The 22,058-nt window shown below is 52.8% G+C and overlaps 1 protein-coding gene across 13 annotated transcripts in view; it reads left to right on the top strand.

The window, feature by feature from the left end:
- Nucleotides 1-18,395, top strand: part of NLRC5 (NLR family CARD domain containing 5) — an 86,720-nt gene extending 68,325 nt beyond the window's left edge. For 12 of the 13 annotated variants that reach the window (XM_047078439.1, XM_047078441.1, XM_047078450.1 and 9 more), the window contains 18 exons: nt 778-861; nt 942-1,025; nt 4,348-4,434; nt 4,930-5,007; nt 5,810-5,893; nt 6,220-6,303; nt 7,804-7,887; nt 8,507-8,590; nt 10,340-10,423; nt 12,357-12,440; nt 12,741-12,824; nt 12,960-13,037; nt 13,759-13,842; nt 13,928-13,999; nt 14,274-14,357; nt 16,029-16,112; nt 16,418-16,501; nt 17,329-18,395. In XM_047078439.1, coding sequence (XP_046934395.1) covers nt 778-861; nt 942-1,025; nt 4,348-4,434; nt 4,930-5,007; nt 5,810-5,893; nt 6,220-6,303; nt 7,804-7,887; nt 8,507-8,590; nt 10,340-10,423; nt 12,357-12,440; nt 12,741-12,824; nt 12,960-13,037; nt 13,759-13,842; nt 13,928-13,999; nt 14,274-14,357; nt 16,029-16,112; nt 16,418-16,501; nt 17,329-17,440 — 1,519 coding nt within the window. In that variant the 3' untranslated portion in view covers nt 17,441-18,395. Of the gene's footprint in view, nt 1-777; nt 862-941; nt 1,026-4,347; nt 4,435-4,929; nt 5,008-5,809; nt 5,894-6,219; nt 6,304-7,803; nt 7,888-8,506; nt 8,591-10,339; nt 10,424-11,870; nt 11,955-12,356; nt 12,441-12,740; nt 12,825-12,959; nt 13,038-13,758; nt 13,843-13,927; nt 14,000-14,273; nt 14,358-16,028; nt 16,113-16,417; nt 16,502-17,328 lie in introns of all 13 variants that reach the window. The other variant, XM_047078452.1, reaches the window with a different exon arrangement.
- The last annotated feature ends 3,663 nt before the right edge of the window (nt 18,396-22,058 follow it).

Below are 22,058 nucleotides of genomic sequence, written 5' to 3' on the forward strand. Positions count from 1 at the left end.
CACACACAGCACACACAGCACACATGCACCCACACATTCAGCCCACGGGACCTTCACTCCTTGTTCAGAGCACACATGGCCCGCTGAAGCTTCCTTCCCACAGGGCACTCAGCCTGACACTCTCTTCCCTGTGGTTTCTGAGATAAAGTTCCCCCTGTCCTTTAACGTGCAGCTGATGTCAGCCTCTCGTGGAAGCCTCATTGTTGTCCCTTGGGAGTGAACTGCCCTGGGCCACCCAGGGCCAGAGTGCCAGGAGGGTGGGGCCCCGACCAGAGTCCCAGGCCTCCTCCCTCCAAGGGAGCCCGGAGTAAAGCCATACTGGGGAGTAGGGCTGCGGCGGTAGGTAGGCTTGGGGTCCGGAGTCAGGCTGACCCGGACTGCAACCGATTCTGCCCTCATCGCTCACCAGCTGTGCGCCCCGGGTTAGTTGGTTTCTCTGCCTGTAAACGATGTGCTTGGAATTCCGCGAGATACTGCACGTAAGGCGAGCTCACCCGGTGTACCCAGAGGCGGGCACACGGCTTGGCATATAGTCAGGGCTCAATGAGTGACACTCCCGGCCCCTTCTTGGCGGGGTCGGGGTGGGGTGGTGATCTCTCCCAGGAGACGGGAAGCTCCCAGAGCAAGAACTGCCCCTTTGGCCCGTTCTGAGGCCTGGCTTCCAGGCCTTTGCGCTCACGGTGGGGTTCCCCATAGACCCTGGGGCAGACAGGAGGAAGCAGGACAACAGCTCCCACAGGCCTCACCTGGGCTCTGCCCCTTCCCCTCTGCCCTCAGGCTGAGCCAGTGCAGTTTCAGGCCAGAGCATGTGCCCAGACTGGCCACCGGCCTGAACCAGGCCCTGAAGCCTACAGCGCTCACGTGAGTGACCCGGCACAAGGGAGGTGAAGGGACAGGGACTCCCTATGAGAGCCACCCCAGTAATGGACCTCTGTCCCCAGGCTGACCCAGTGCTGCCTGGGCCTGAAGCAGCTGACTGTTCTCCTGAGTCTGGTGAGGTGGCCCGTGGGACTGTTCAATCTCAGGTATTGTCTTCCTCTGTGGCCCTGGGAGGGGGCTGTGGCGTGAATGGGGTCAGGGTGGCTACTGGAGGATGGGCCCCCCAGGATTGTGGCCCAGCCATTTCCTGCACCCAAACCCCACCACTTGGATCCTGACACTGGTCCCAGAAACCCCCTTAGCACACAGAGAAGCCGCTCTCCTTGAGGTGGGGCCTATGCTTCGAAACATAAGAAAAAAAGGAAACCCCCAAGGACACCCGGCTGAGGTCAAAAATAATATATAACAGGGTGCCGGCGTGGCTCAGTTGGTTAGGCATCCAATTTCGGCTCAGGTCACGATCTTGTGGTCGAGGCCCCACGTGGGGCTCTGTGCTGACAGCTCGGAGCCTGGAGCCTGCTTTGGATTCTGCGTCTCCCTCTCTCTCTGCCCCTCCCCTGCTCGCACTCGTTCTCTCTCTCCCAAAAATAAATAAACATTAAAAATTTTAAAAATAATAATATATAACAAATACCATGTGTGCATGTTTGCTATGATCATTTTAAAACTTTCAGAAAAGCATTGAAGATACTAAAAAGTAGACTAATTTTGAAGACCCATGTTCTTATCACCTGGGTTTGACAGATGTTCAGGGTTCTCTATATTTGTTTCATATCTTAATTTTGTTTTTCTGGCTACAGTGTTTCCAAATAAGCCATAGATCCCATAAAATATTACTCCTGGGGCGCCTGGGTGGCTCAGTCGGTTAAGCGTCCAACTTCAGCTCAGGTCACGATCTCGCGGTCCGTGAGTTCGAGCCCCGCGTCAGGCTCTGGGCTGATGGCTCAGAGCCTGGAGCCTGTTTCCGATTCTGTGTCTCCCTCTCTCTCTGCCCCTCCCCCGTTCATGCTCTGTCTCTCTCTGTCCCAAAAATAAATAAACGTTAAAAAAAAAATTAAAAAAAAATATTACTCCTAAATATTTCACCATGGATCTTTAAATATGAGGACGTTTTGTACATAATCACGGTTGAATTAGGACACCCAGGAAAGTCAGTGGCAGTTCCTAGTGTCGTGATTACCCAATCCGGTCTGAAAATTCCCATCGTCCCCAAATGGGGCAGCTGGCTCGTTGGACCCAGGATCCAGGCAAGGTCCGTGTTGGCATGGGGGGGGGCTCTTAGGACTCTTAATCTGTATCCCCTTCCCCACTTTCCTCTTTTATGCCGGTGACCTGTGGACAAAACCGGCCGTGTGCTATAGACTCCCTTGCCGGCTCTGTGACGTCACTGTGTTTGTTCCTCTAAATCCCTGACTTTCCTGGAATGGAAGTTACATCAGAAGAGGCTCCGTGAGATTCAGCTGCATTTTTGTGTCCAAAAAACTTCCTTCGTGGCCAGTGCTGTGCACCTCTCAGCACAGCCAGTGATGAGGCGTGTGAGTCTGGTTGTTCCCCGAAATAACATCCTTGTTTAATTACGGTACAATACGCGTAACGTGAAATTTACCATCTTAACCATTTTTAAGGGTACAGTTCAGGAGTGTTAAGTACGTTCACGTTGTTGTTCAACCCCACCTCTTTGGTTGAAAAACTGCAATTTCATGCCCCTTGAACAAATCCCCATTTCCCCCTTCCCCAGCCCCTGGCAACTACCATTCTACCTTCTGAATCTATGGATTTGACTGCTCTCTAGGTCCCTCCTATAAGTGGAATTGTACAGTATTTATCTTTTTTGTGACTGGCTGATTTCACTCAGCACAGGATCCTCAGGGTTCATCCATGTTGTAGCACATGTCAGACTTTCCTTCCTTTTATTTTATTTAAAAAATTTTGTTAATGTTTATTTTTGAGGGAGAAAGAGAGAGAGAGAGAGAGAGACAGCGTGAGTGGGGGTGGGGGCCAGAGAGAGAGGGAGACGCAGAATCCAAAGCAGGCTCCAGACCCTGAGCTGTCAGCACAGAGCCCGACGCGGGGCTCGAACTCGCGAACCGCGAGATCATGACCTGAGCTGAAGTAGGACTCTCAACTGACAGAGCCACCCAGGCTCCCCATTAATTTCCTTCCTTTAAAAGGCTGGCTGACGTTCCATTGTAGGGACGCACCACATCTTGTTTATCTATCCATTCATCCGTCCGTGGACACTTGGGCTGTTCCACCCTTTGGCCACAGTGACTGTGGCCAATACAGTGACTGTGTTAGTCACTGTGAACATGAGTGTACAAATCTCTCTTTGTATCTCTGCTTTCAATTCTTTTGGGTATATACCCAGAATTCCTGGAGCACCCAAAATAATGCTTTAAATGAAAACTTTCCGTTCCCTAAAAATAACACATACTCGTAGAGATTTGTGGAAAATCCAGATGAACATAAGAAAATAGTACTTTGAAAAAAAAATTCAACATAACTTCAAAAGCAGAAATATTTTAAACAACTTTTTTTTTCTGCTTCTAAATTAGTGCATGCACATTGTAGAAAGTCTGGAAAATATTGGAAACTAAGGAAAAAGGGGAAAAACCATTTGTGAGAATTCTACCGTCTAAACAACCAGCCTTAGCATTTAATGTATTTTTCTTGTATCTCTGTCTCTCTGTTTCTCTCCATGTTTTCTTCCCTCTCATATTTTTCCTTGTTAAATTTTTTTCTTAAATGTTTATTTATTTTGGGGTGCCTGGGTGGCTCAGTCGGTTGAGCATCCAACTTCGGGTCAGGTCATGATCTCACAGTTCGTGAGTTCGATCCCCATGTCGGGCTCTGTGCTGACAGCTCAGAGCCTGGAGCCTGCTTCAGAGTCTGTGTCCCCCGCCCCCTCTCTCTCTGCCCCACCCCTGCTTGTGCTCTGTCTCTCTCTGTCTTTCAAAAAAAATGAATAAACATAAAAAAATGTTTTTAATGTTTATTTGTTTTTGAGAGAGACAGAGACAGAGACAAAGATAGAATCAGAAGCAGGCTCCAGGCTCTGAGCTGTCAGCACAGAACCCGACGTTGGTCTCGAATTCATGAACCCCAAGATCGTGACCTGAGCCGAAGTCAGATGCTTAACCAACTGAGCCACCCAGGCACCCCTTCTTTTTTTTAAATACAAATTGGGATGTTTTATATACAATTTTGTTTCCTTATCTTTGCCACATAATGCTATATAGGCCTTTCCTTAAGTCTAAAGCTATTGTTTAAAAAAGAATATTTTCTGTTAGGATTGTTACAGTAACTGTCGGAACAAGGATGATGTTAATTTCCTGTTTTATGTTTGTGCGTGGTTGTGTAATTTCATAGTTTTTAAATAAGTCAAACCAAAAAGCCTCCTTGGCCCTCCTCCCACGCCCTCCCCTGCTCAGCCTGGGGGACCTTTATCTCCTTCTGCTTCTGTGACAGGGTGGAGGAACCATGGGTAGGCAAAGCCGGGGTCCTCGCCCTGCTGGAAGTTTGCACCCAGGCCTCAGGCAACATCACGGAAATCAGGTGAGTCGAGGGAGGAGGCTGCTCTGAATGTTTCATCTTTTCAAGACTGTTGGGACCATCCGTACCCTAGACATTGGTCTCTTGGCCTGTGGGCTAACAGCTCTGTCACTAGCAAATTCTCTGGATCCCCAAGATGGCAGGGGCTACACACACGTGTCGTGACTTATGCAGTAATGAGGCCACCGTGCCAGAAAGAGGAAGGCAGCCGCGGATGCAAAGAGCTGTTGGATCGCGGGGGTGCACGGCCAGGAGGCCGTGCCGCTTGCCTGGTAGCGGCCCCTGGATGACAGTAACGTGCAGTGTGGCTCTATGACCGGAGGCCACAGAGATGACACAGGGCAGCTAAGAGCAGAGGCTGTGGGGTCCCGCTGCCCCGAGTCTGGTCCCTACCGGGTCTGGGAGCTTAGAGTCAGTCGATTGGCAGCCTCAGTCCGGAGCTCAGCCTCCATGGGAGACAGCTGCAGCCCTCACACTGGCTACCCCTTCCCTCCTCAGCATTGCCGAGGCCCAGCAGCAACTCTGTCTCCAGCTGGAGTTTCCCCGCCAGGAGAACCCAGAGGCCGTGGCCCTCAGGTGGGACCTAGTACCGGGGCCCCCAGACCAGTAGCCGGCGGTGGGGTAGGGGTGGGGGCACCTGCTGCTTCTGATCAGTATTTCTCATGCGTCGCTCAGAGTCCTTTGATGTCCAAAGTGTCTAGGTGGCCAGTGAAAGCCGGCCCAACCTGCCTCTCCATGCTTTCCATCCCCACCCCAGATCTTAGTCTCAGCTCTAGTCACCCCCACCATCTTTCACTTCCGCCAACACCACCTTGCTCCCTTTGACCTCAGGGCCTTTGCACAGGCTGTTCCTGGACCAGAATGCTCTCTCTCCCCCTACCCTCTTCCTTCTGATTCACCTGGCTACCCGCCCCCGCACCCCATTCTCCAGGTCTCAGCTTAAACACCACTGCTTCAGGAAGGCCCCTCTGAACCCCCAGAAAGAATCAGGTTCTCCCGTGATCCACTCCTACAGATGCTTGGATTCACAGCACCCCGAATCCATGCAGCACATTTTGGAAACTAAAACATCACCCCTTTTAGGTGAATGCACAGCCTTGCATGTGTACATTCTGGGAAATAGATCAAAGCTGGAACTCGGCCCCAGCTCACCTTCTTGGCTGGGTCCCCTTGTGCGGTGAACAACCTGCACAGCCATACCAGCTGCCCCGTCTGGACCTCTCCTTCATAGCACTTCCCATAAATGAATAGAAAGTTGTGGGACTTCATTTCATTAGCATTTATTTATCCCTAAAAGGTAAGCTCCGTGTAGGCAGGGACTGAGTCCCCGGTAGTAACCCAGGTGTTCAGAAACTGCTGCCTCCCTATCTACCTCCAGGTTGGCTCATTGTGACCTTGGGACCCACCACAATCTTCTTGTCTGGCAGCTGATGGAGACATGTGCCAGGCTGCGGCAGCTCAGGTCAGAACGCTGAAACACCTCCTAGGGTCCCGAGGTCTCTGGTCACCCCCGTACCCAGTCCGGGCCACATGGGAGAGGCTGGCCAGTCTGTGATGGGGAGGAGCAGAGCCTGGGGCAGCACTGCTTTCCGTGGCCTTCTTGCTTCCCCAAGCAGGAGAGAATCATACTTGGCCAGTTGAGGAGAGCTCCAGGGTGACTTAGGTGCCCCCACTGGGAACTCTTGGGTGGCTCTTTTCCCCCTCTTGGCCTCCCCATCTCTATGTGACGGATGTTGCCTGAGGAGCATCCCACCTGAAATCCTCCAGAATATGCTTGCGCCTTTTCAGCTTGTCCCAGGTGAACCTCTGCGACACCAGCTCCCTGCTTCTGCAGAGCCTCCTGCCGTCCCTCTCTGAGCTGAAGACATTCCGGTATGCAGACAAGATGTTCACGCGCCCCCTTGCACCCCCTTGCTCTGCCCCCGCACTTCCCGCCCTCCCCAGCCCTGGGCTCAGAGGAACTAACTCTGCGCCCCCCACCCTGGGGGCTGGGACCACTCCGTGGCTCTGGAAAGTCAAGGTGTGTGGTCATCCACATGGCCGTATGGCAGAGAATGATTTCCTTTCCAATGCTTTTTCTTTTTCTTTTTCTTTCCTGTTTGAAATAATCGCAAACTAATAAAAGACCGAGAAGCGGTTCCATATACCATTTTCCCAAATTCACCCCTTGTCAATATTTTTTCACCTTTGCTCTTTTTCCTTTCCTCCCTCCTTCCTCATCCCTCCTCTCTGCTCTTCTTCTCTCTCCCTCTCTCTTTTTTCTGAGCTATTTGGAAGCAGTTGCATAAACCTGCCCCTTCCCCCCTTACTATTTCAGGGAATCTCCTAAGAACAAGAACATGCTCTCCCATGACCCAGTAAAAGCGTAAAATGCAGAAAATGTAACATTGGCACATGCTTGTTATCAGAACTACCGTTTTTGTGTCCATTTTGCCAAATGTCCCCCTAATGTTGTTTGTTGCATTTTTTTCCTAGTCCTGGATTTCACCGAGGATCACACACTGCACTTAGTGGTTATTTGCCAACACTAGTTGACAATCTGGAAGGGTCCTTAGGCTTTCTTTGTCGCGCATGATATTGTCATGACATTTACATGCCAGTGATTTTGTAAAACGTCCTTCCGTTTGGCTTTGATGTTTCCTCATGTTTAGATTTATGTCCTGCGTGTGGAACAGAAATATCACAGAGGTGATGTTGCGTTTTTCCCTGGAGGCACATGTTGTCTCTTTGTCCCCTGACTGGTGACGGGTAACTGGGATCACCTGGTTAAGCTGGTGTCTGCCAGGTTTCTTCCCTTGCAAGGCGACTGTTTTCCCCTTTCTAATTAACCTGTATCTTGTAGGGCGATACTTTAAGACTGTGTAAACATCCTGTCCTTCCTCACATTTCCATCTGAAATCTACAGATTTCAACCTCCATTGATAATTCTTGCCTGGGTCAAATATCAGTATGATGGTTACAAAATGGAGCTTTTCTAACTTTTCCTTCTCTTTGAATCCAACTGATTGCATCAAGGAGAAGGTGTCCGTTTGGTGCCAGGGCATCTTTAACACCTCTCCAGTACTTGCTACTCGCTTTTGCTGTTGAACTAAAGAGGCAGAGCTCATGGTCAAAGACAGTAGCTAGCTAGACTTCGTGGCTTACGTTGTGAAGTTGCTACCTGAATATGGTTTAGGGGAATGCTCAACTAGTCCACGCTCCTGCCTCCAAGCTATACCTCAGCTTAATGATTCCGTGGCAGGGAGGTTTATGAAGGGAAGGAGGGCCCCTTCCCCCCCCGCCCCACCCCTCCTCCTTGCTCTCTGCTACCGGCATTCGGGGTTCTCAAGACCCACAGCCCCTACCTGACCTGCTGCCCTTTGACCCCCACAGGCTGACCTGCAGCTGTGTGAGGTCCGAGGGCCTGGCCCACCTGACATCCGGTCTGAGCCACTGCCTCCACCTGGAGGAGCTGGAGTGAGTCGCGGAGCTGGGAGTGGGGAGGTGGGGGGAAGGGGTGACCCAGCTGAGGGTGGTGAGGACAGCTGAGGCTCTGATAAGGCGGGTGGGGGACTCCACCTATCACCTTGCTCCCCGATGAAGCCCAGCAACCCTGGGTGTGGCCTGGGGGAGCTGAGCACTGTCCCCTTGGTCCCAACTTACCACTCACTCAGGGTGACCCTGGACAAATAAATAACTGTGCCTCTCTGGGTTTGGACTGTCTCATGTAAAATGGGGGTCATCCTCTTTCTCTGCCTGGGGTGGCTGTGGGTACCAGGGTACAGTGAGGGCTCCGGGGCGGAAGGGATCACTGCACGTGTGCGTGTGTGTGCGCGTGTGTGTCCCTCGTCCCCGGCTTCCCCTTTTGCAGCCCTCATCCAAGGCATCCTTTCTCAGCTGGGTCAGCTGTGATGGCCACGTCTGGCCCTTAGAGCCAGCAGTGCCCTGGCGGGGCCTGGACAAAGACGGTGGTCTAGGATCTGCAGACCCAGAGCTGCCCTCCAGGGGGGGCACTGAGAGACGGAGGGGGCTGATGAGACAGCTCCAGGAGCCAGGGGGCTCGTCTAACACTCACCTCGTACCCGGTCCCTTCCAGCTTGTCCAACAATCAATTTGGCGAGGAGGGCACCAGAGTGCTGATGGGGGTCCTCGAGGGCAAGTGCTGGTTGAAGAGGCTGGAGTAAGTGGTGGTGAATGGTTAAGGGGGGAAGGTGGGGAGGAGTCGGGAGCACGGCCAGGAACCTCTCCATCTCCTGCGAACACAAACTGTGAAATCCCTGGATGGATGCAGGTGAGCCGAATGCCCTCCCTTTTACCTCCTCGCCTGGCTCTGAGTGCCATCAAAGTGCTTGGTCGCTGGAAACAGATACTCGCTCAAACTGACCCACGCCACAAAGGGGATGGATCCTCACTGCCCAGACACCTCTTCCGGTTTCAGATCTGTCATTTCCCAGGGTCTCCTCCCTGACAGGCAGCTCTCCTTGAGCTCTCCAGCTGATGTCTTCCACCTGTCCATCCGTGGCCAAGTGATTAGGGGCACGGACCCTGGTTAGGAGCTACCCCACCTGGGTTCAAGTCTCGGTAGGGTGACCCGCCTGTGCCGGTTTGCCCAGAGCTGAAAGTCCCGCATCCTGGAGACCCCCTCAAATCCAGGCAAGCCAGAGACCAGAGAAACCCTTGCTGTGGAGATCAAAGACCCAAAAACCAGCCAGGCTGAAATTAAAAAATGCTATAACTGAGATGCAAAACTGACTGGATACAGTCACAATGAGGATTGAAGAAGCAGAGGAGAGAGTAGGTGATACAGGAGATAAAATTATGGGGGACAATGAAGCTGAAAAAAAGAGGGAGAGGAAATTCTTAGATCACAAAGAGAGACTTAGAGACCTTAGTGACTCCATAAAATGAAACAGTATCTGGATCATAGGAATCCCAGAAGAAGAAGAGTGGGGAGAAAGGGGCAGAAGTTTTATTTGAGCAAATTATAGCTGAGAACTTCCCTAATCTGGGGACGGAAACAGGCATTCAAGTCTGGGAGGCACAGAGAATGCCCCTTAAATCAACAAAAACAGCTCAACACCACGACGTAGCATAGGGAAATTCGCAAAGTACAAAGATAAATCTAGGCAAACCAGGACACCTCCTGCTTCCACCTCTGACTGTGTGAGCTCGGGCAAATTACTTAACTTCTCTGTGCTTTTCTCTCCATCTTGACTTTGGAGATAACAGCTGTACCTACCTCCGTGGGTTGTTATAACGATTAAATGAGATAATACGTATTAAGTCCTTAGAGCCTGGCACAGAGTTCACACTCTACAAGTATTGACTACTATTATTATTATTATTATTATTATTATTATTATTATTATTATTCCTCTCTCCTGCCCAGACGGGGGGCCTTAAGGAGTGTGATCCCATGGGTAACAGGTAGTTGGGGTCCAGGAATGGGAGCCCTGTAGCCTTGGCTTCTGTTCCCAGGGCTTCTACTTTCTGTGTGTGGCCTTGAACAAGTTTTCTAATGCTCTGAGCCTCAGTGTGCCTCATCTGTAAAATGGGGGTGATAAGAGTTCCACCTCTCAGGACGGCCCTGAGCTCAGTGCTTAGCCTATAGTATGTGCTCAGTAATAGTATGCTAGTATACAGTTGTTGCTATGATTCCTGGTCAACAGTCTGGGTCCAGTGTGATTTGGAACATAGAACTGTTGCCTGGATGGCCTTAATCCACGCAGAGAAACGGCCTTTGGATTTCCCAGGCAGGTTCGTTTTGTACAACGTGTTTACTCGCTGTGGATGTAAGTGGCTATCTTGGGGGTCCCTGGGCATTGCTTAGCACCAAGGCCTCAAGCCCCCAGACCGGACAGGGCCTCAGTCTGCCCCTGGGACCCAACCCCAGCCATACCAAGCCCTCCTCTGGCCTCTTCTCTTCCAGCCTCAGCCACCTCCCACTGGGCGGCTCCATCCTGGCCGTGCTCACTCAAAGACTGAGACACATGGCCCTCCTGCAGAGCCTCCGGTGAGTGACCAAGTGAGCCCGAGGGAATGAGTGGGAGGGCATGCTCCCCAGTTCCACGGGGACCACCCACCCAGGGAAGCACCAGGGGGACTTCCTGAGGACCCTCTGTGGCTCCTCTGCTGGGGACATCGCTGCCCTCCCAGGTCGGTGCCCACTCCTCTTGCCTTTGGATGTCACCGGCTTCCTCCTGGCTACGGAAGTGACCTGAAGGGGTCGGGCCCAAGTCCTGGAACGACCCTTAATGTGCACAAATTCACCCAGTGTGACAAGCCCCCAAGTAATACCAAGTCTGGGGGCCACAGACCACACGCGTTGAGTAATGAGGGTCTAGACTCAGATCTGGTGACTTTGAATTCTCGCCTTGGGCCCCTGGCCACCTTGATTAACAGATATAACACTTCCTTTTCATGTGATTTTTCTCAAAATATGAAATGTGGTGGCTAAGAACAAACCCCAGCAACAGCACAAAACACTGCTTTGTTTTCACCCAAGTCCCCGCCCCCGACGCTAGCGGTATGGAGTGGGTGGTAAATGCACGGTCAGAGAGTTCTGGAAGCATATCAGATGAGACTAGGTCATTCCATCCAAAATTAATTTCTAGAAAGGCACTTCACTGAAGTTGATTTTGTGAAATGAAAGAAAACAAAACAATCTTCAAAGACTCAACATGGGGCCAAGACAGTTTGCCTCAGCTGTTTTGTTTCGTTTTGTTTCTCCCCCCTCATGGAGGCAGGGCAAGGTCAGGGTGCAGAAAAGACAATAAACTGGCTTTATAGAAAAGCCCAGCATTTGCATAGATTAGAGCACCTATGCCCTAGAGAAATGATTTGCCTGAATTGCAGAGCCCACGTGAACTTGGCATTCAGCCGGCTGGAGATCCCTGGTACAGAGGCTGAGGCAAAGCTTGACCCAACCAGAGAATGTGGCCACTGCTTCCAGGATGGGGGGGCGGGGGCTCCAGGCTTTCATTTCCACTTTGTCTGGGAGTCACTAGGAGACTTTGGCCAGTCATGGCTCCTCCCTGGTCCTCTGTTTTCTCATCCGGACTTTGGGTACAGTCATGCCCACCTCGCCTGTCCCCCTCCCCAACCCCTGAGGTTTAGTGACGGGCACATGGGTTCCTGGTTATGTAAAAGCTTTGTGTTTGTTTGGGTTTTTTTTTAATGTTTTATTTATTTCTGAGAAACACAGAGCATGAGTAGGGGAGGGGCAGAGAGAGAGGGAGACAGAATCCAAAGCAGGCTCCAGGCTCTGAGCTGTCAGTGCAGAGCCTGATGTGGGGCTCGAACTCACGAACCGTGAAATCATGACCTGAGCTGAAGTCAGCTGTTTAACCGACTGAGCCATCCAGGCGCCCCTGGATGTGTAAAAGCTTTGTAAACTGTAGAGTTCTTAGCGCAGCACCTGCAAAGGCCTCTGCTCCCCACTAAGGCCTCTGCTTCTCCAGTCTGAGCAGGAATGGTGTTTGTGATGTCGGCTGCCACCCGCTTTCCGAGGCTCCCAGAGCTGCCACCAGCTTGGAGGAGCTGGAATGAGTTGCCTGTCCCTCCCCCAACCCAAGACAACTTTGGCAGGGTCAGATGATAAAAGCAAGGGGCTCCCTGAGAGCACGCTTCCCTGCTTAGTCCCATGACCTTCACCCACTTCCCCACTGCATGACCCCAGGCCAAGACCACCAGGAGACCCCGAGATAGGATGCGAGTGTGGATTGCAGCAAGAGGGATTCAGGTCAGACATCAGGGAGAACATTCTAAACAGAAGACAGGAGTTTGAAGTCCTCACCCAACACAGAGTGAGGGGACTCTCTCGGTGTGAGCTGAGGCCTCTCTCCAGACTTCAGCCTCCTCTTCTGTTCTGGGGGTGGGGGGGCATGGACAAAATGACATGGGTGGCAGGCTGCTGGTTCCAGATCATCTCCTGTTCTCTCTCCAAGCTTGAGCCACAACCAGATTGGAGACACCGGTGCCCAGCTCTTAGCTGCCGTCCTACCGTGGCTGCCGGAGCTCAGGAAGATAGAGTGAGTGGCTGGTCCTGCTGACAGGGCCCCTCAGTGGCCACACCACGGCCGGGGTGGACACTGGCCCCCGCCTCGGGCTGACATTCCTCCCCCAGACCTCAGTGTGCAAGTGGTGGGGCTGGGTGGCCTCCTGGCCCTGCCAGCTTTGGGACCTTTAGTTGGCCCAGGCCCCGTTCCTCTCTGGTCCTTTCTGCCCCCATCAGGCTGGGAAGGTGTGTGGCAGGGATGCTGGCCCTTGGGGCCCTAAGCAGGTGGGGGACCATGGGGTGTCCAAGAGCCTAACGCCTGCCCCGCCCTCAGCCTCTCAGGAAATGGCATTGGCCCAGCTGGGGGAGTGCGGTTGGCAGAATCTCTCGCCCTTTGCAGGCACTTGGAGCAGCTGATGTGAGTATGAGTGCCAGTGGCCCTCTGTGTCCCCACCGCCCTCCTGGCCTTTGTGTCCCCCACGTGGGCACAGGGCAGTGCAGGGGTCTGGAGCAGACCAGCCCCCTGCTCAGACTCATCCCTCTCCTCTTGTAGGCTTGGCTGCAATGCCCTGGGGGATGCCACAGCCCTGGGGCTGGCCCAGGGACTGCCTCGACACCTGAGAATCCTGCAGTGAGTGTCCCTCTGCCTGGGGCTGGTGCAGGGCTAGCAGGGAGGGGTTCCCTGGGAGCAGTGGGGGACCAAGGCCCCCACTGGCCCAGCTGCCCTGCCTTAGGTCAGACTGTGGTACATGTACTGGGGCTGCTTGTCCCCACCCTGCCCGCTCCTCGCCTGGCTCTGGAGTCCGGGGCAGGGCTGTCAGGAGACCTAGCCTAGTCCCGGGTTGCCACCAGCCCCTTACTGGCCCTTGGCCTAGCCACTACCCCTCCTGAGTCTCGGTTTCCTCATCTGCAAAAGAAGTGTAATAGTCTCAGCCTGAGCCAGTCTGTGAGGGTGGGTGAGGGCGCGTCGGCAAAGGGTGACTCAGGAGAAAAACCCCAGTTCGTGCCCACGGTCTCGTTGGAGCCTCACAGCAGCCCCGCGGCCGCGGTTTCTAGTTGTTCCATTTTCCAGGCAAGGGAACTAAAGCCAAGAGAGGCGTGGAGAGCTTACCTTACTTACACAAGAAAGAGCCAGGCCTTCAACTTGGGATCTCAGACCCCAAAGCCAGGGCCCTTAATACCCGCCCAGGTCCTGTGTGGATGGGGAGGTGGTCGGGGCGTGGCAGGCACCCAGAGACCATGTAAGGTCTGATGGTGCGGCCTGAAACAACGCTGAGTGTGGGGGATCTGGGAAGGTTCCCAATTCCCACACTGGTCCCCCACGCCCCACTCACCTCCTCCCCTTTCTCCAGCCTGCCATCTAGCCGTCTGGGCCCAGAGGGGGCGCTGAGCCTGAGCCAGGCCTTGGATGGATGCCCATATGTGGAAGAGGTCAGGTGAGTAGGGACCATGGAGCCTGGGCAGAGGGACAGGCCAGGGAGATCTGGGGACTCCTCTCACAGGTGTCTCCCTGCCCTACAGCTTGGCAGAGAACAGTCTGGCCAGAGGGATCCCACAATTCTGTCAGGGGCTCCCACTGCTCAGGCGGATAGAGTAAGTAGCCTCTCCTGACTACCTGGGGGGGGGGGGGCTGGGACGGGGTGGGGGGAGCCCTTCTCTGGCACCTGGGAAGGCCTTTGAAGTGACAGGGGCCTCAGGTGTAGGGGAGTCTGGAGCAAAAAGGGGCACCTTCCTAAGACTCCCACCCTGCCCCGCACCCTGGCCACTCCTCTCCCTCCCGTTCTGATTGCAAGGTGGGCAGAGGCGGGCTGGCTGGAGGTGCCCCCGACTCAGACACCCTCCATCCCATCCCCTTCTCTGTCCCCAGCCTGGTTTCATGTGATATTGACGACCACACTGCCAAGCCCCTCGCTGCCAGCCTGCTTCTCTGCCCGGCCCTGGAAGAAATTCTGTGAGTACTTGCAAGAAGCCTAAGCTGGGAAAAGCAGGCACCGGGGGCTTGGCCTGCCTGCCAGTCACTGTACAGCCTAGAGCCGGCCCCTCCCTCCCTGGCCGGTCCCCGTCTATAAACGGGGAAGGCCATTCTTGCTTAAACCTCTTCTGGAGGAAGTTTCAACATGTGGGCTGTGAGTGATGTTGGGCAAATTCATTCAGCCTCTCTTGCCCATTTCCCCACCTCTGGAATGGTGGGGGTGGGGCTGGGTGGGCCAGGGAGGGAGGCCGGCTCCTCTCTAAAGGCTCTTTGCCCCTGACCTTCCCTTTGGGAGGCGGCTGGATAGAACACCTCACCCGGTTTACAGGGCCTTCATTTACAAACCACCGGTTCGTGGTGAAGAATGGCCCAAACCAGCATATGCCCCTGACCTGCCCGCGGGCCATGTGCACCTTGGCAATCGGAGGCGCTCCGACCTTGGGGAGCACTACACTGCCAGGACTAGCCTGGGACCCTGACCACACAATGGGAGAAAATGCCGTCTCCTGAAATACAGGACACAAGTGATTCTAAGACGATTTTAGGTTTGCATCGTAAAGGTTTTAATCCTTCTCATTACATGACACCCAAGTGTCAGATCAGTGCTAAGGCATTCTCCCTTATTTATTTATTTTTTTGCTTAATGAGTCAAGAAATATTGTATGTGACCACGGAGCAGATACTTACTTCATACCAAAAATAAATCAGAGATTAGTCAGTTAGCCTCGTTGTCATGGTCTTGAAATATTACCGTGCCGGAGAGTAAATTTCCCAGTGTTGGAATTTTCCCTGCTTCAGTTTCTCTTCATGATTCTCCCTTTTTAACCAGCAGGGGGCAGGCCACCGGCTCATCACCCTCAAAAAGAACCTAGGTTCCAGCTGGAAGTTAATACTGTTGTCTGCACTGTGTTTATCCTTATAACTACCTTCCTTTTATTTTATTTATGTATTTTTTTAATGTTTATTTCTGATAGAGAAAGAGAGAGAATGAGCAGGGAGGGGCAGAGAGAGAGGGAGTCACAGAGTCTGAACAGGCTTCAGGCTCTGAGCTGCCAGCACAGAGACCGATGTGGGGCTCGAACTCGTGAACTGTGAGATCATGACCTGAGCCGAAGTTGGACACTTCACCGACTGAGCCACCCAGACGCCCCATAACTACCTCCTATTTAGGGTTGTGAACACAGGTTTTCCACTGATGGTGGTGATAACCATTCCCTAAGATTAATTTCTTGAAGTGAAAAAAGCAGGGTGGGGGTGAGGACTGCTTTAAGAAAAATATCACACAAAAGTAGAATACAGGAGGTGCATGGATAGAGCAAAAATTATGATAGAGGCACCTGCGTGGTGGAGGTTTGGACCCTGGCGTTATTGCTGCAGACCGTGTGCTCTGAGTTGTCTGCACAGCCAGCTCCTGAGCTGTCTGGGGTCTTGAGGGATGACCAGTTGGAAAACGGGGTTCAGGAGCGGAAGGGACTACCTGTGCTCCGAAGTCTTTGGGGGAGGCCACACAAGCACTCCGTCTTGGCCTTTCTGGCACCTGCGTGACAGCCCCCCCATCGTGGGCCACCAGGCCTCCCCACCTGCCGCCTTGTCTCTACCCCTCGGCCTCCCTGTTCTCCTGCCACTGACCTTAGGTCCCCTACCCTGCAGGCTGTCCTGGAATGTGCTCGGGGACGAGGCGGCTGCCGAGCTGGCCCGGGTCCTGCCGCAGATGGGCCGGCTGAAGAGAATGGAGTATGAGGGGCACCTCCTGGGAAACCAGAACTAGGGGAGGGCGCGAAGGGGAACCTGCATCCTGGGGAAAGCTGAGAGGCCACTGGGTCAGGCCCCTGCCTGCAAGGAAGCCCTCACTGAGTTGCACACTCTGCTCCAAGCCCGTGCCGACTTTCACTCTCCCTGGGTCCCCGCCTTTGGCTTTCCCGCTGCACTGTTGTCTGTTGGGTTCCGTTGGGCCTGGGGTGGGGGGGATATAGGGAAGCCCATCCCCCACACTCATGCCAGTTCCTCTCTTTCCCTTCTCTCTGCTATCTGTTGGGAAGCCTGGAGAAGAATCGGATCACAGCTTGTGGAGTCTGGCTCTTGGCTGAAGGGTTGGCGCAAGGGTCTGGCATCCAAGTCATTCGGTAACAAGGGCTCACAGGGGCAGAGATGGTGGGTGGGAGGCCACACCAACCTCTACAATGTAAGGGGACTGACTCCCTGTGGGAGGGGGCAAGACCCGGGCTGGGGATTATCAGAGGGGACTTGCATCACTCCACCAGGAATTAGACAGCAAGCAGACCTCGATCAAATCCCAGCTCTGCCATTTGCCAGTTATACAACTTTGTGTCAAGAATTCAACCTCTCTTCTCCTCAGTTTTCCCCATCTGTAAAATGGGGTCAACGATAGTATCTACCTCAGAAAGTTTCTAGGAGGACTAGACGATTATATGAAGCACTGAGCACAATGTCTAGCACGTAGTAAGCACTTAAAATTATATAATCAGAGCCACCACGTACAGTTTTAGAGGCTGTGCACTGCACAAGGGCATTGCCACCAAGGGACATCATTTATATAGTTGACATTTTGAATTTCTAGTAAATGGTAGTGAAGTGTCTTGTGCTATGGAAATCGATATCTTATGACAGTTTCAAATGATGGAAGTAGAGTGTCTTGAAGAAGATAGTTTTTCCCTCTTCGCCCAAATGTGTCATAAGAGCATGGCCCCGGCTGGGATCGCTAGCGCCCAGAGATGGAGACCAAGTGGGAGAAGTCGGGAGGTGGGTGTGGAGGACACCCTCTCCCGAGGGTGGCCGTGCTCGTCTAATACCTGCCTCTGCCAGGTAGCCCTGGGCATGGCTCTCCCCTTCGTGGGCTTGGGTGTCCCCATCTGTAGATCAAACGGGGGATTGAGACAAGAGAATGAGTGAGCAACTCCTAGACCTGAGTGCCTGCCTCTGTGCCCTGCAGCCTCTGGAACAACCCCATTCCCCCCGACACGGTGCAGCGTCTGCAGAGGCAGGAGCCCAGGCTGGACTTCGCTTTCTTTGACAAGCAGCCGAAAGCCCCTTGGGGTACTTGATGGCCCCCTCAAGGTCCTTCGAATACAGCCAAGTGAAGCCAGCTTCCACCCACCGGGACCGAGGGCTCGGGAAGAGAGCCGCAGCTGGGTCCCCCTGTATGCTGCCCTGGGAGGGCGGGGCCTATTTGTCTTGCTACAGTCTTCAAGAAGGGCCCAAAGCCTGGTGTGGCCAATAGACTACCCTGCATCACATGTGATATTCATGAGCAGTCGGGGACATGTCGCACAATGAGAGTGTCGTGATGTGATGGGTGACACAGGTCGCCCGTGGCAGAATTCTGTGTGGCGTTGCATAGAGCTTGCGGTGTGGCCTCGGGGTCAGTGTCATGGGTCCTAGCACCACACGTGGCAGGACATATGATTTGTGGCTCATAGATGGCATGTGCTAGCTGCTCATATCGTAGGATATGTGCTGGCAGGATACCCTCAGGCTGGTACAAAATCTAATTTATTACTTTTTAAAGGCAACTATGTATTTATATATTGCATTTCCAGAGCATCTAAGCTAGGGAATGTCCTCCACCCAGAACTGGGGATGGGGAGAGGTGTCCAAGCACTGATCAGCCCAGTGGCCTGAGAACCAAGCGAGGGACTCAGCCCTGAGGCTTTTGGATGAGTCCCCTCCTGCCTCAAGCCTCAGTTTTCCCATTTGTGAATGGGATGACTCCCTGCTCTTAAACACTGGCTTCCAAGGACTTTGGGCCCAGGGCTAGGTACAGTCCGTGGGAATGGACAGGCCTGCTCTGACCTATGTAAGGGAAGAAGCCAGGTCTAAGGGTGTGGGGACAGGCACTACCAAGATAATCAGGCAAGGCCACTGGGTCCAGTCACTACCTCAGCAGGATCCGGGTGAGTTCCCAGGGGCTGCACGTGTTACGAAATATTCTTGTTGCTTCCAAGGACGGCCCTGCTACACTGTAAGCCAGATTTGACCAATAAATGTGGATCGTGTTAACAGCCTCTACCCTGAGTCTGATGTATCCTGGTAACTCACCAAGGTCAGAAGTGGTTCACCCCCTGCCCCAGGGACTGGAGAGCAGGACAGACGACAGAGAGATGAACTGAGAGGAGCGCTGGCCTGGGAGTCAGGAGACATGGGCTTAACTCCAGACTCTGTCTCCATATGGTCACGGGCTCGTGGGCAAGTTGCCTTCTCTCTCCTGACTCAGCTGTACTGTGCGGGTATTATAGAAGCTCGAAGTGTTAGAAACATTCTTTGTTGGACCTGCATTATATTTAAACTCTTTTTGGAATCGTCAGTATTTAAAATTGGGAACTTTTACATGAAAATCTAGATTTTCAGCTTTTGTTAGGTGTTGGTCCCACATTCTCACTCAAGAGTAATCCGGGGAGTCATATGACCATGCCCTTTGGATATGACACACACCTCCCAGTTTGCCACAGTCCCCACCACTCCCTGATGTATCACCCCTCCCTTTTGCTGCTTGCCTGGCAGTCCTTGTGAGAGCCTAGAATCTCCTGGCCTAGAGGGGTCCACTGGTGGGTGGAACATTAAAAACATGGCTTTGGAAGTCAGATGGGCATGGAATGGACTGTGACTTGACTCCTTGCTGCTGGTCTTTGAAGACAAGAACTATTTCTGGACAAGGGTTAGTAACCACCCCCGCCCCCCAACACCCAGGACCTTTGGAGGCACCCAGGAAGCATGGTATACAAAATCCCTAATAGGCAGTGGGTAATGGTTTATTGCTATTTCCCTTCTCCTTTTAGGGTTGAATATATACGAGGTGAAGAGATGCTTGAAATGACAGGAGAATAGCACCCACTCTCCGTCACCTGCCTGTGGGTTGAACAAATTGATCACAGGGCGCCTTCCCCCAGAGCTGCACCCCGTTGTGAAAAAGCGGGCAGACAGGGTGCAGTTACAGCTTGGCGCCACTAGAGGGCAGGTTGGCCCACTGGTGATTCCTGAGATTACTTCCTGTTGGACCCAGAATGAAGTTAAGAGGTGATGCTAGGGGCCTGTCCCACCTGGCCTAGGATCCTGGGATACTCTGCCTACTAGTGGTTCACCTGGGTGGCTCAGTCCTGACCTTTGCCGCTCTCCATGTTGTCTCCGGTCCCCCGCCAAGCACGAGGAGAAAGTCCTCCGGCCAAGTGCCAAGCACCCACACCCCACACGAGGACACTCTTATCGGGCTAGGGTCAGGGCACACCTGGCACCGAATGGGGCCATGATCCTGGTCATGGGGGAGGGGATGGGCAGGCAGAGGCTCTAACAAGTTTCCCCAGAAAACTGGAACCCCAAATGCTCTGTCTCCTCCCTGGGAAATGATGCCAAGTTGACTCTGGATCCTTCATACCAAGCGGGGGAGGGGTGCTTGTACTGTCCTCTCTCTGTGCCCAGAACTGGAGTATGAGTCCCTCAAAGCCTGAAGGTGACTTTCCCAGGAAGTCGTGGCTGAGGAAGGAACAGGGCACCAACCGGAAGCTCCAGGCCAGAGGAAATGCACACCAGGAGAGCCCGGAGCTCAGGGATGCTCTTCATTTGCTGCTTATTCGTTTTACATTTTCCTTCTTCTCTCCCTTTCAGCTCCGGCCAAGTTCTAAACCCCAAGAAACTTTCAGCAGCTGCCCTGAGATAAACCGTACGTTGGGCACTGCAGAGCTGGCTGGGCCCGCTACCGGCGGCGTGCAGGCACCTCGTTCCTTTTATTAATCTTCCTCTGCAGCCACCTGCTTGCTGGAGGCCTGGACTGTTTTTCTACCCAACCCCGATGAGGTCCAGTCTCCCTGCCCCCTTCCTCCGAAAAGTAAGCTGTTTAAATAGACGCGTGAAACAAATACAATTCAAAGAAAAGTGAGGCTGTGGCCAAGTGAGCAGGGTAATGAACATGGCGCTCGCTCCCGATTTCTGTCCGTGAATTTTCTCCCCAAGAATGTGAGCCGGCTGGTAAGTACTCTCGTCTGTCCGCAAGGCTGGGAGAAGCTCATTTTGCTACTTTGTCACTTGGCCTCTGTCCTGTGGTTTTACAGATTGAACATCCACCTTTCTGATGAGCGTCACGGAATCTCCCTTCCTATCCCCACAGGCCGCAAATCCTCCCCAGTTGCCCCTTCCATCCTGGCCCCAAACACACACGTCTGAAATCCACTGTCCGGGCCACTGCTTCTTGAACTATAAAACCACAGTTACAGAAACTGTAATGTGCGTCGAATCATCTGGGGATCTTGTTAACAAGCAGATTCTGGTTCAGCAGGTGTTGGGCAGGGCCTAGGATGCTGCATTTTTAAGAGCCCCCACGTGATGTCTATACTGCTGGACCACACTCAGCTTTGCAAGGCTATCTGCCAGTGAGTGGGTCTCGACCCTGTCTGTGCATTAGAATCACTTGGAGAACTTCTTTTTCTAAATGCCTTTTTAAAAATGTATTTATTTGTTTTGAGAGAAAGAAAGCATAAGCAGGGGAGGGACAGAGAGAGAGAGAGAGAATCCCCAGCAAGCTCCCCACTGTCAGCGTGGAGCCCGATACAGGGCTCGAACCCATGAACTACAAGACCATGGCCTCAGCCAAAACCAAGAGTCAGAGCCTCAACCGATTGGGCCCCCAATCTCCCCTAAAATGCCTTTTTAAAAAAACAGAGTATAGTATTTAGGGGCAGCTGGGTGACTCCGTCAGTTGAACATCCAACTCTTGGTTTCAGCTCAGACCATGATCTCACAGTTCATGGGTTCGAGCCCCCGATCCGGCTCTGTGCTCTCAGCGTGGAGCCTGCTTGGGATTCTCTCCCTTTCTCTCTACCTCTCTCTCTCTCTCTCAAAATAAATAAATACACCTTAAAACACACACACACACACACACACACACACACATTATTTAGAAAGCTCCCCAGGCAATGCTAACGTGCAGCTGTGGGTGTGGAAGGCAAGACAAGACTTTATACCTGGATCCCTTCTTTTGTCCCAAGGGCCCTCTCTTTCCAGATGAGGACACTGAGACCCAGAGATTTTTCCTGACTTGTCCAAAGGCACATAGCTAGTAAGTGGTAGCACCGGGAATCAAACCTACGTTTCATGACTTTTTCCCCCTTTCCTGTTTCAGTGAGATACAACGGTCCCACAGCACTGTATGAGTGTGAACATGTAGGCTAAGGACTTGCATACATTGTGAAACGATCAACACAGTAAGTTTATTTAACATCCAGGATCTCATATAGTTACCAAAGAAAACTGAGAAAGAAAAAAATGGCTTTTTCCCTTGAGATGAAAGCTCCTAGGATCCACTCCCTTAACCACTTCCAAATTTTGTGACTCAGTTCCACAGGTGCAGCCCCAGTTTCCCCATCTGTACGGTGAAAGGATGAGCAAACTGAGACAAGGCACGAAGACCTACTTTCACAAGTGCTCCAAAGGTGACCTGATGGTTAACTCTCCCTCGGGGAGGGTTTTGAACCCTCTGTCACCTGCCTTGCCTGGTTATTGTCCTGTAGGATTTCCACCATCCACGACGTCCTCTAGACCCAAAGCCGTAATCTCAGCAACAAGCTACCCTGTTTTACAAAGGAGAAAATGGAAGCCCAGAGAGGACCGAGACTTGCCAAGGTCACACGGGGAGTATTCAGTGGGGCTTCAATTCCAGTCGTGGAACAAGCAGGA

Source organism: Lynx rufus, unplaced genomic scaffold (assembly GCF_022079265.1).
Source record: "Lynx rufus isolate CCGP_SWC_20201006 ecotype Redwood Valley unplaced genomic scaffold, mLynRuf1.p SCAF_16, whole genome shotgun sequence".
NCBI classification, from domain to species: Eukaryota; Metazoa; Chordata; class Mammalia; order Carnivora; family Felidae; genus Lynx; species Lynx rufus.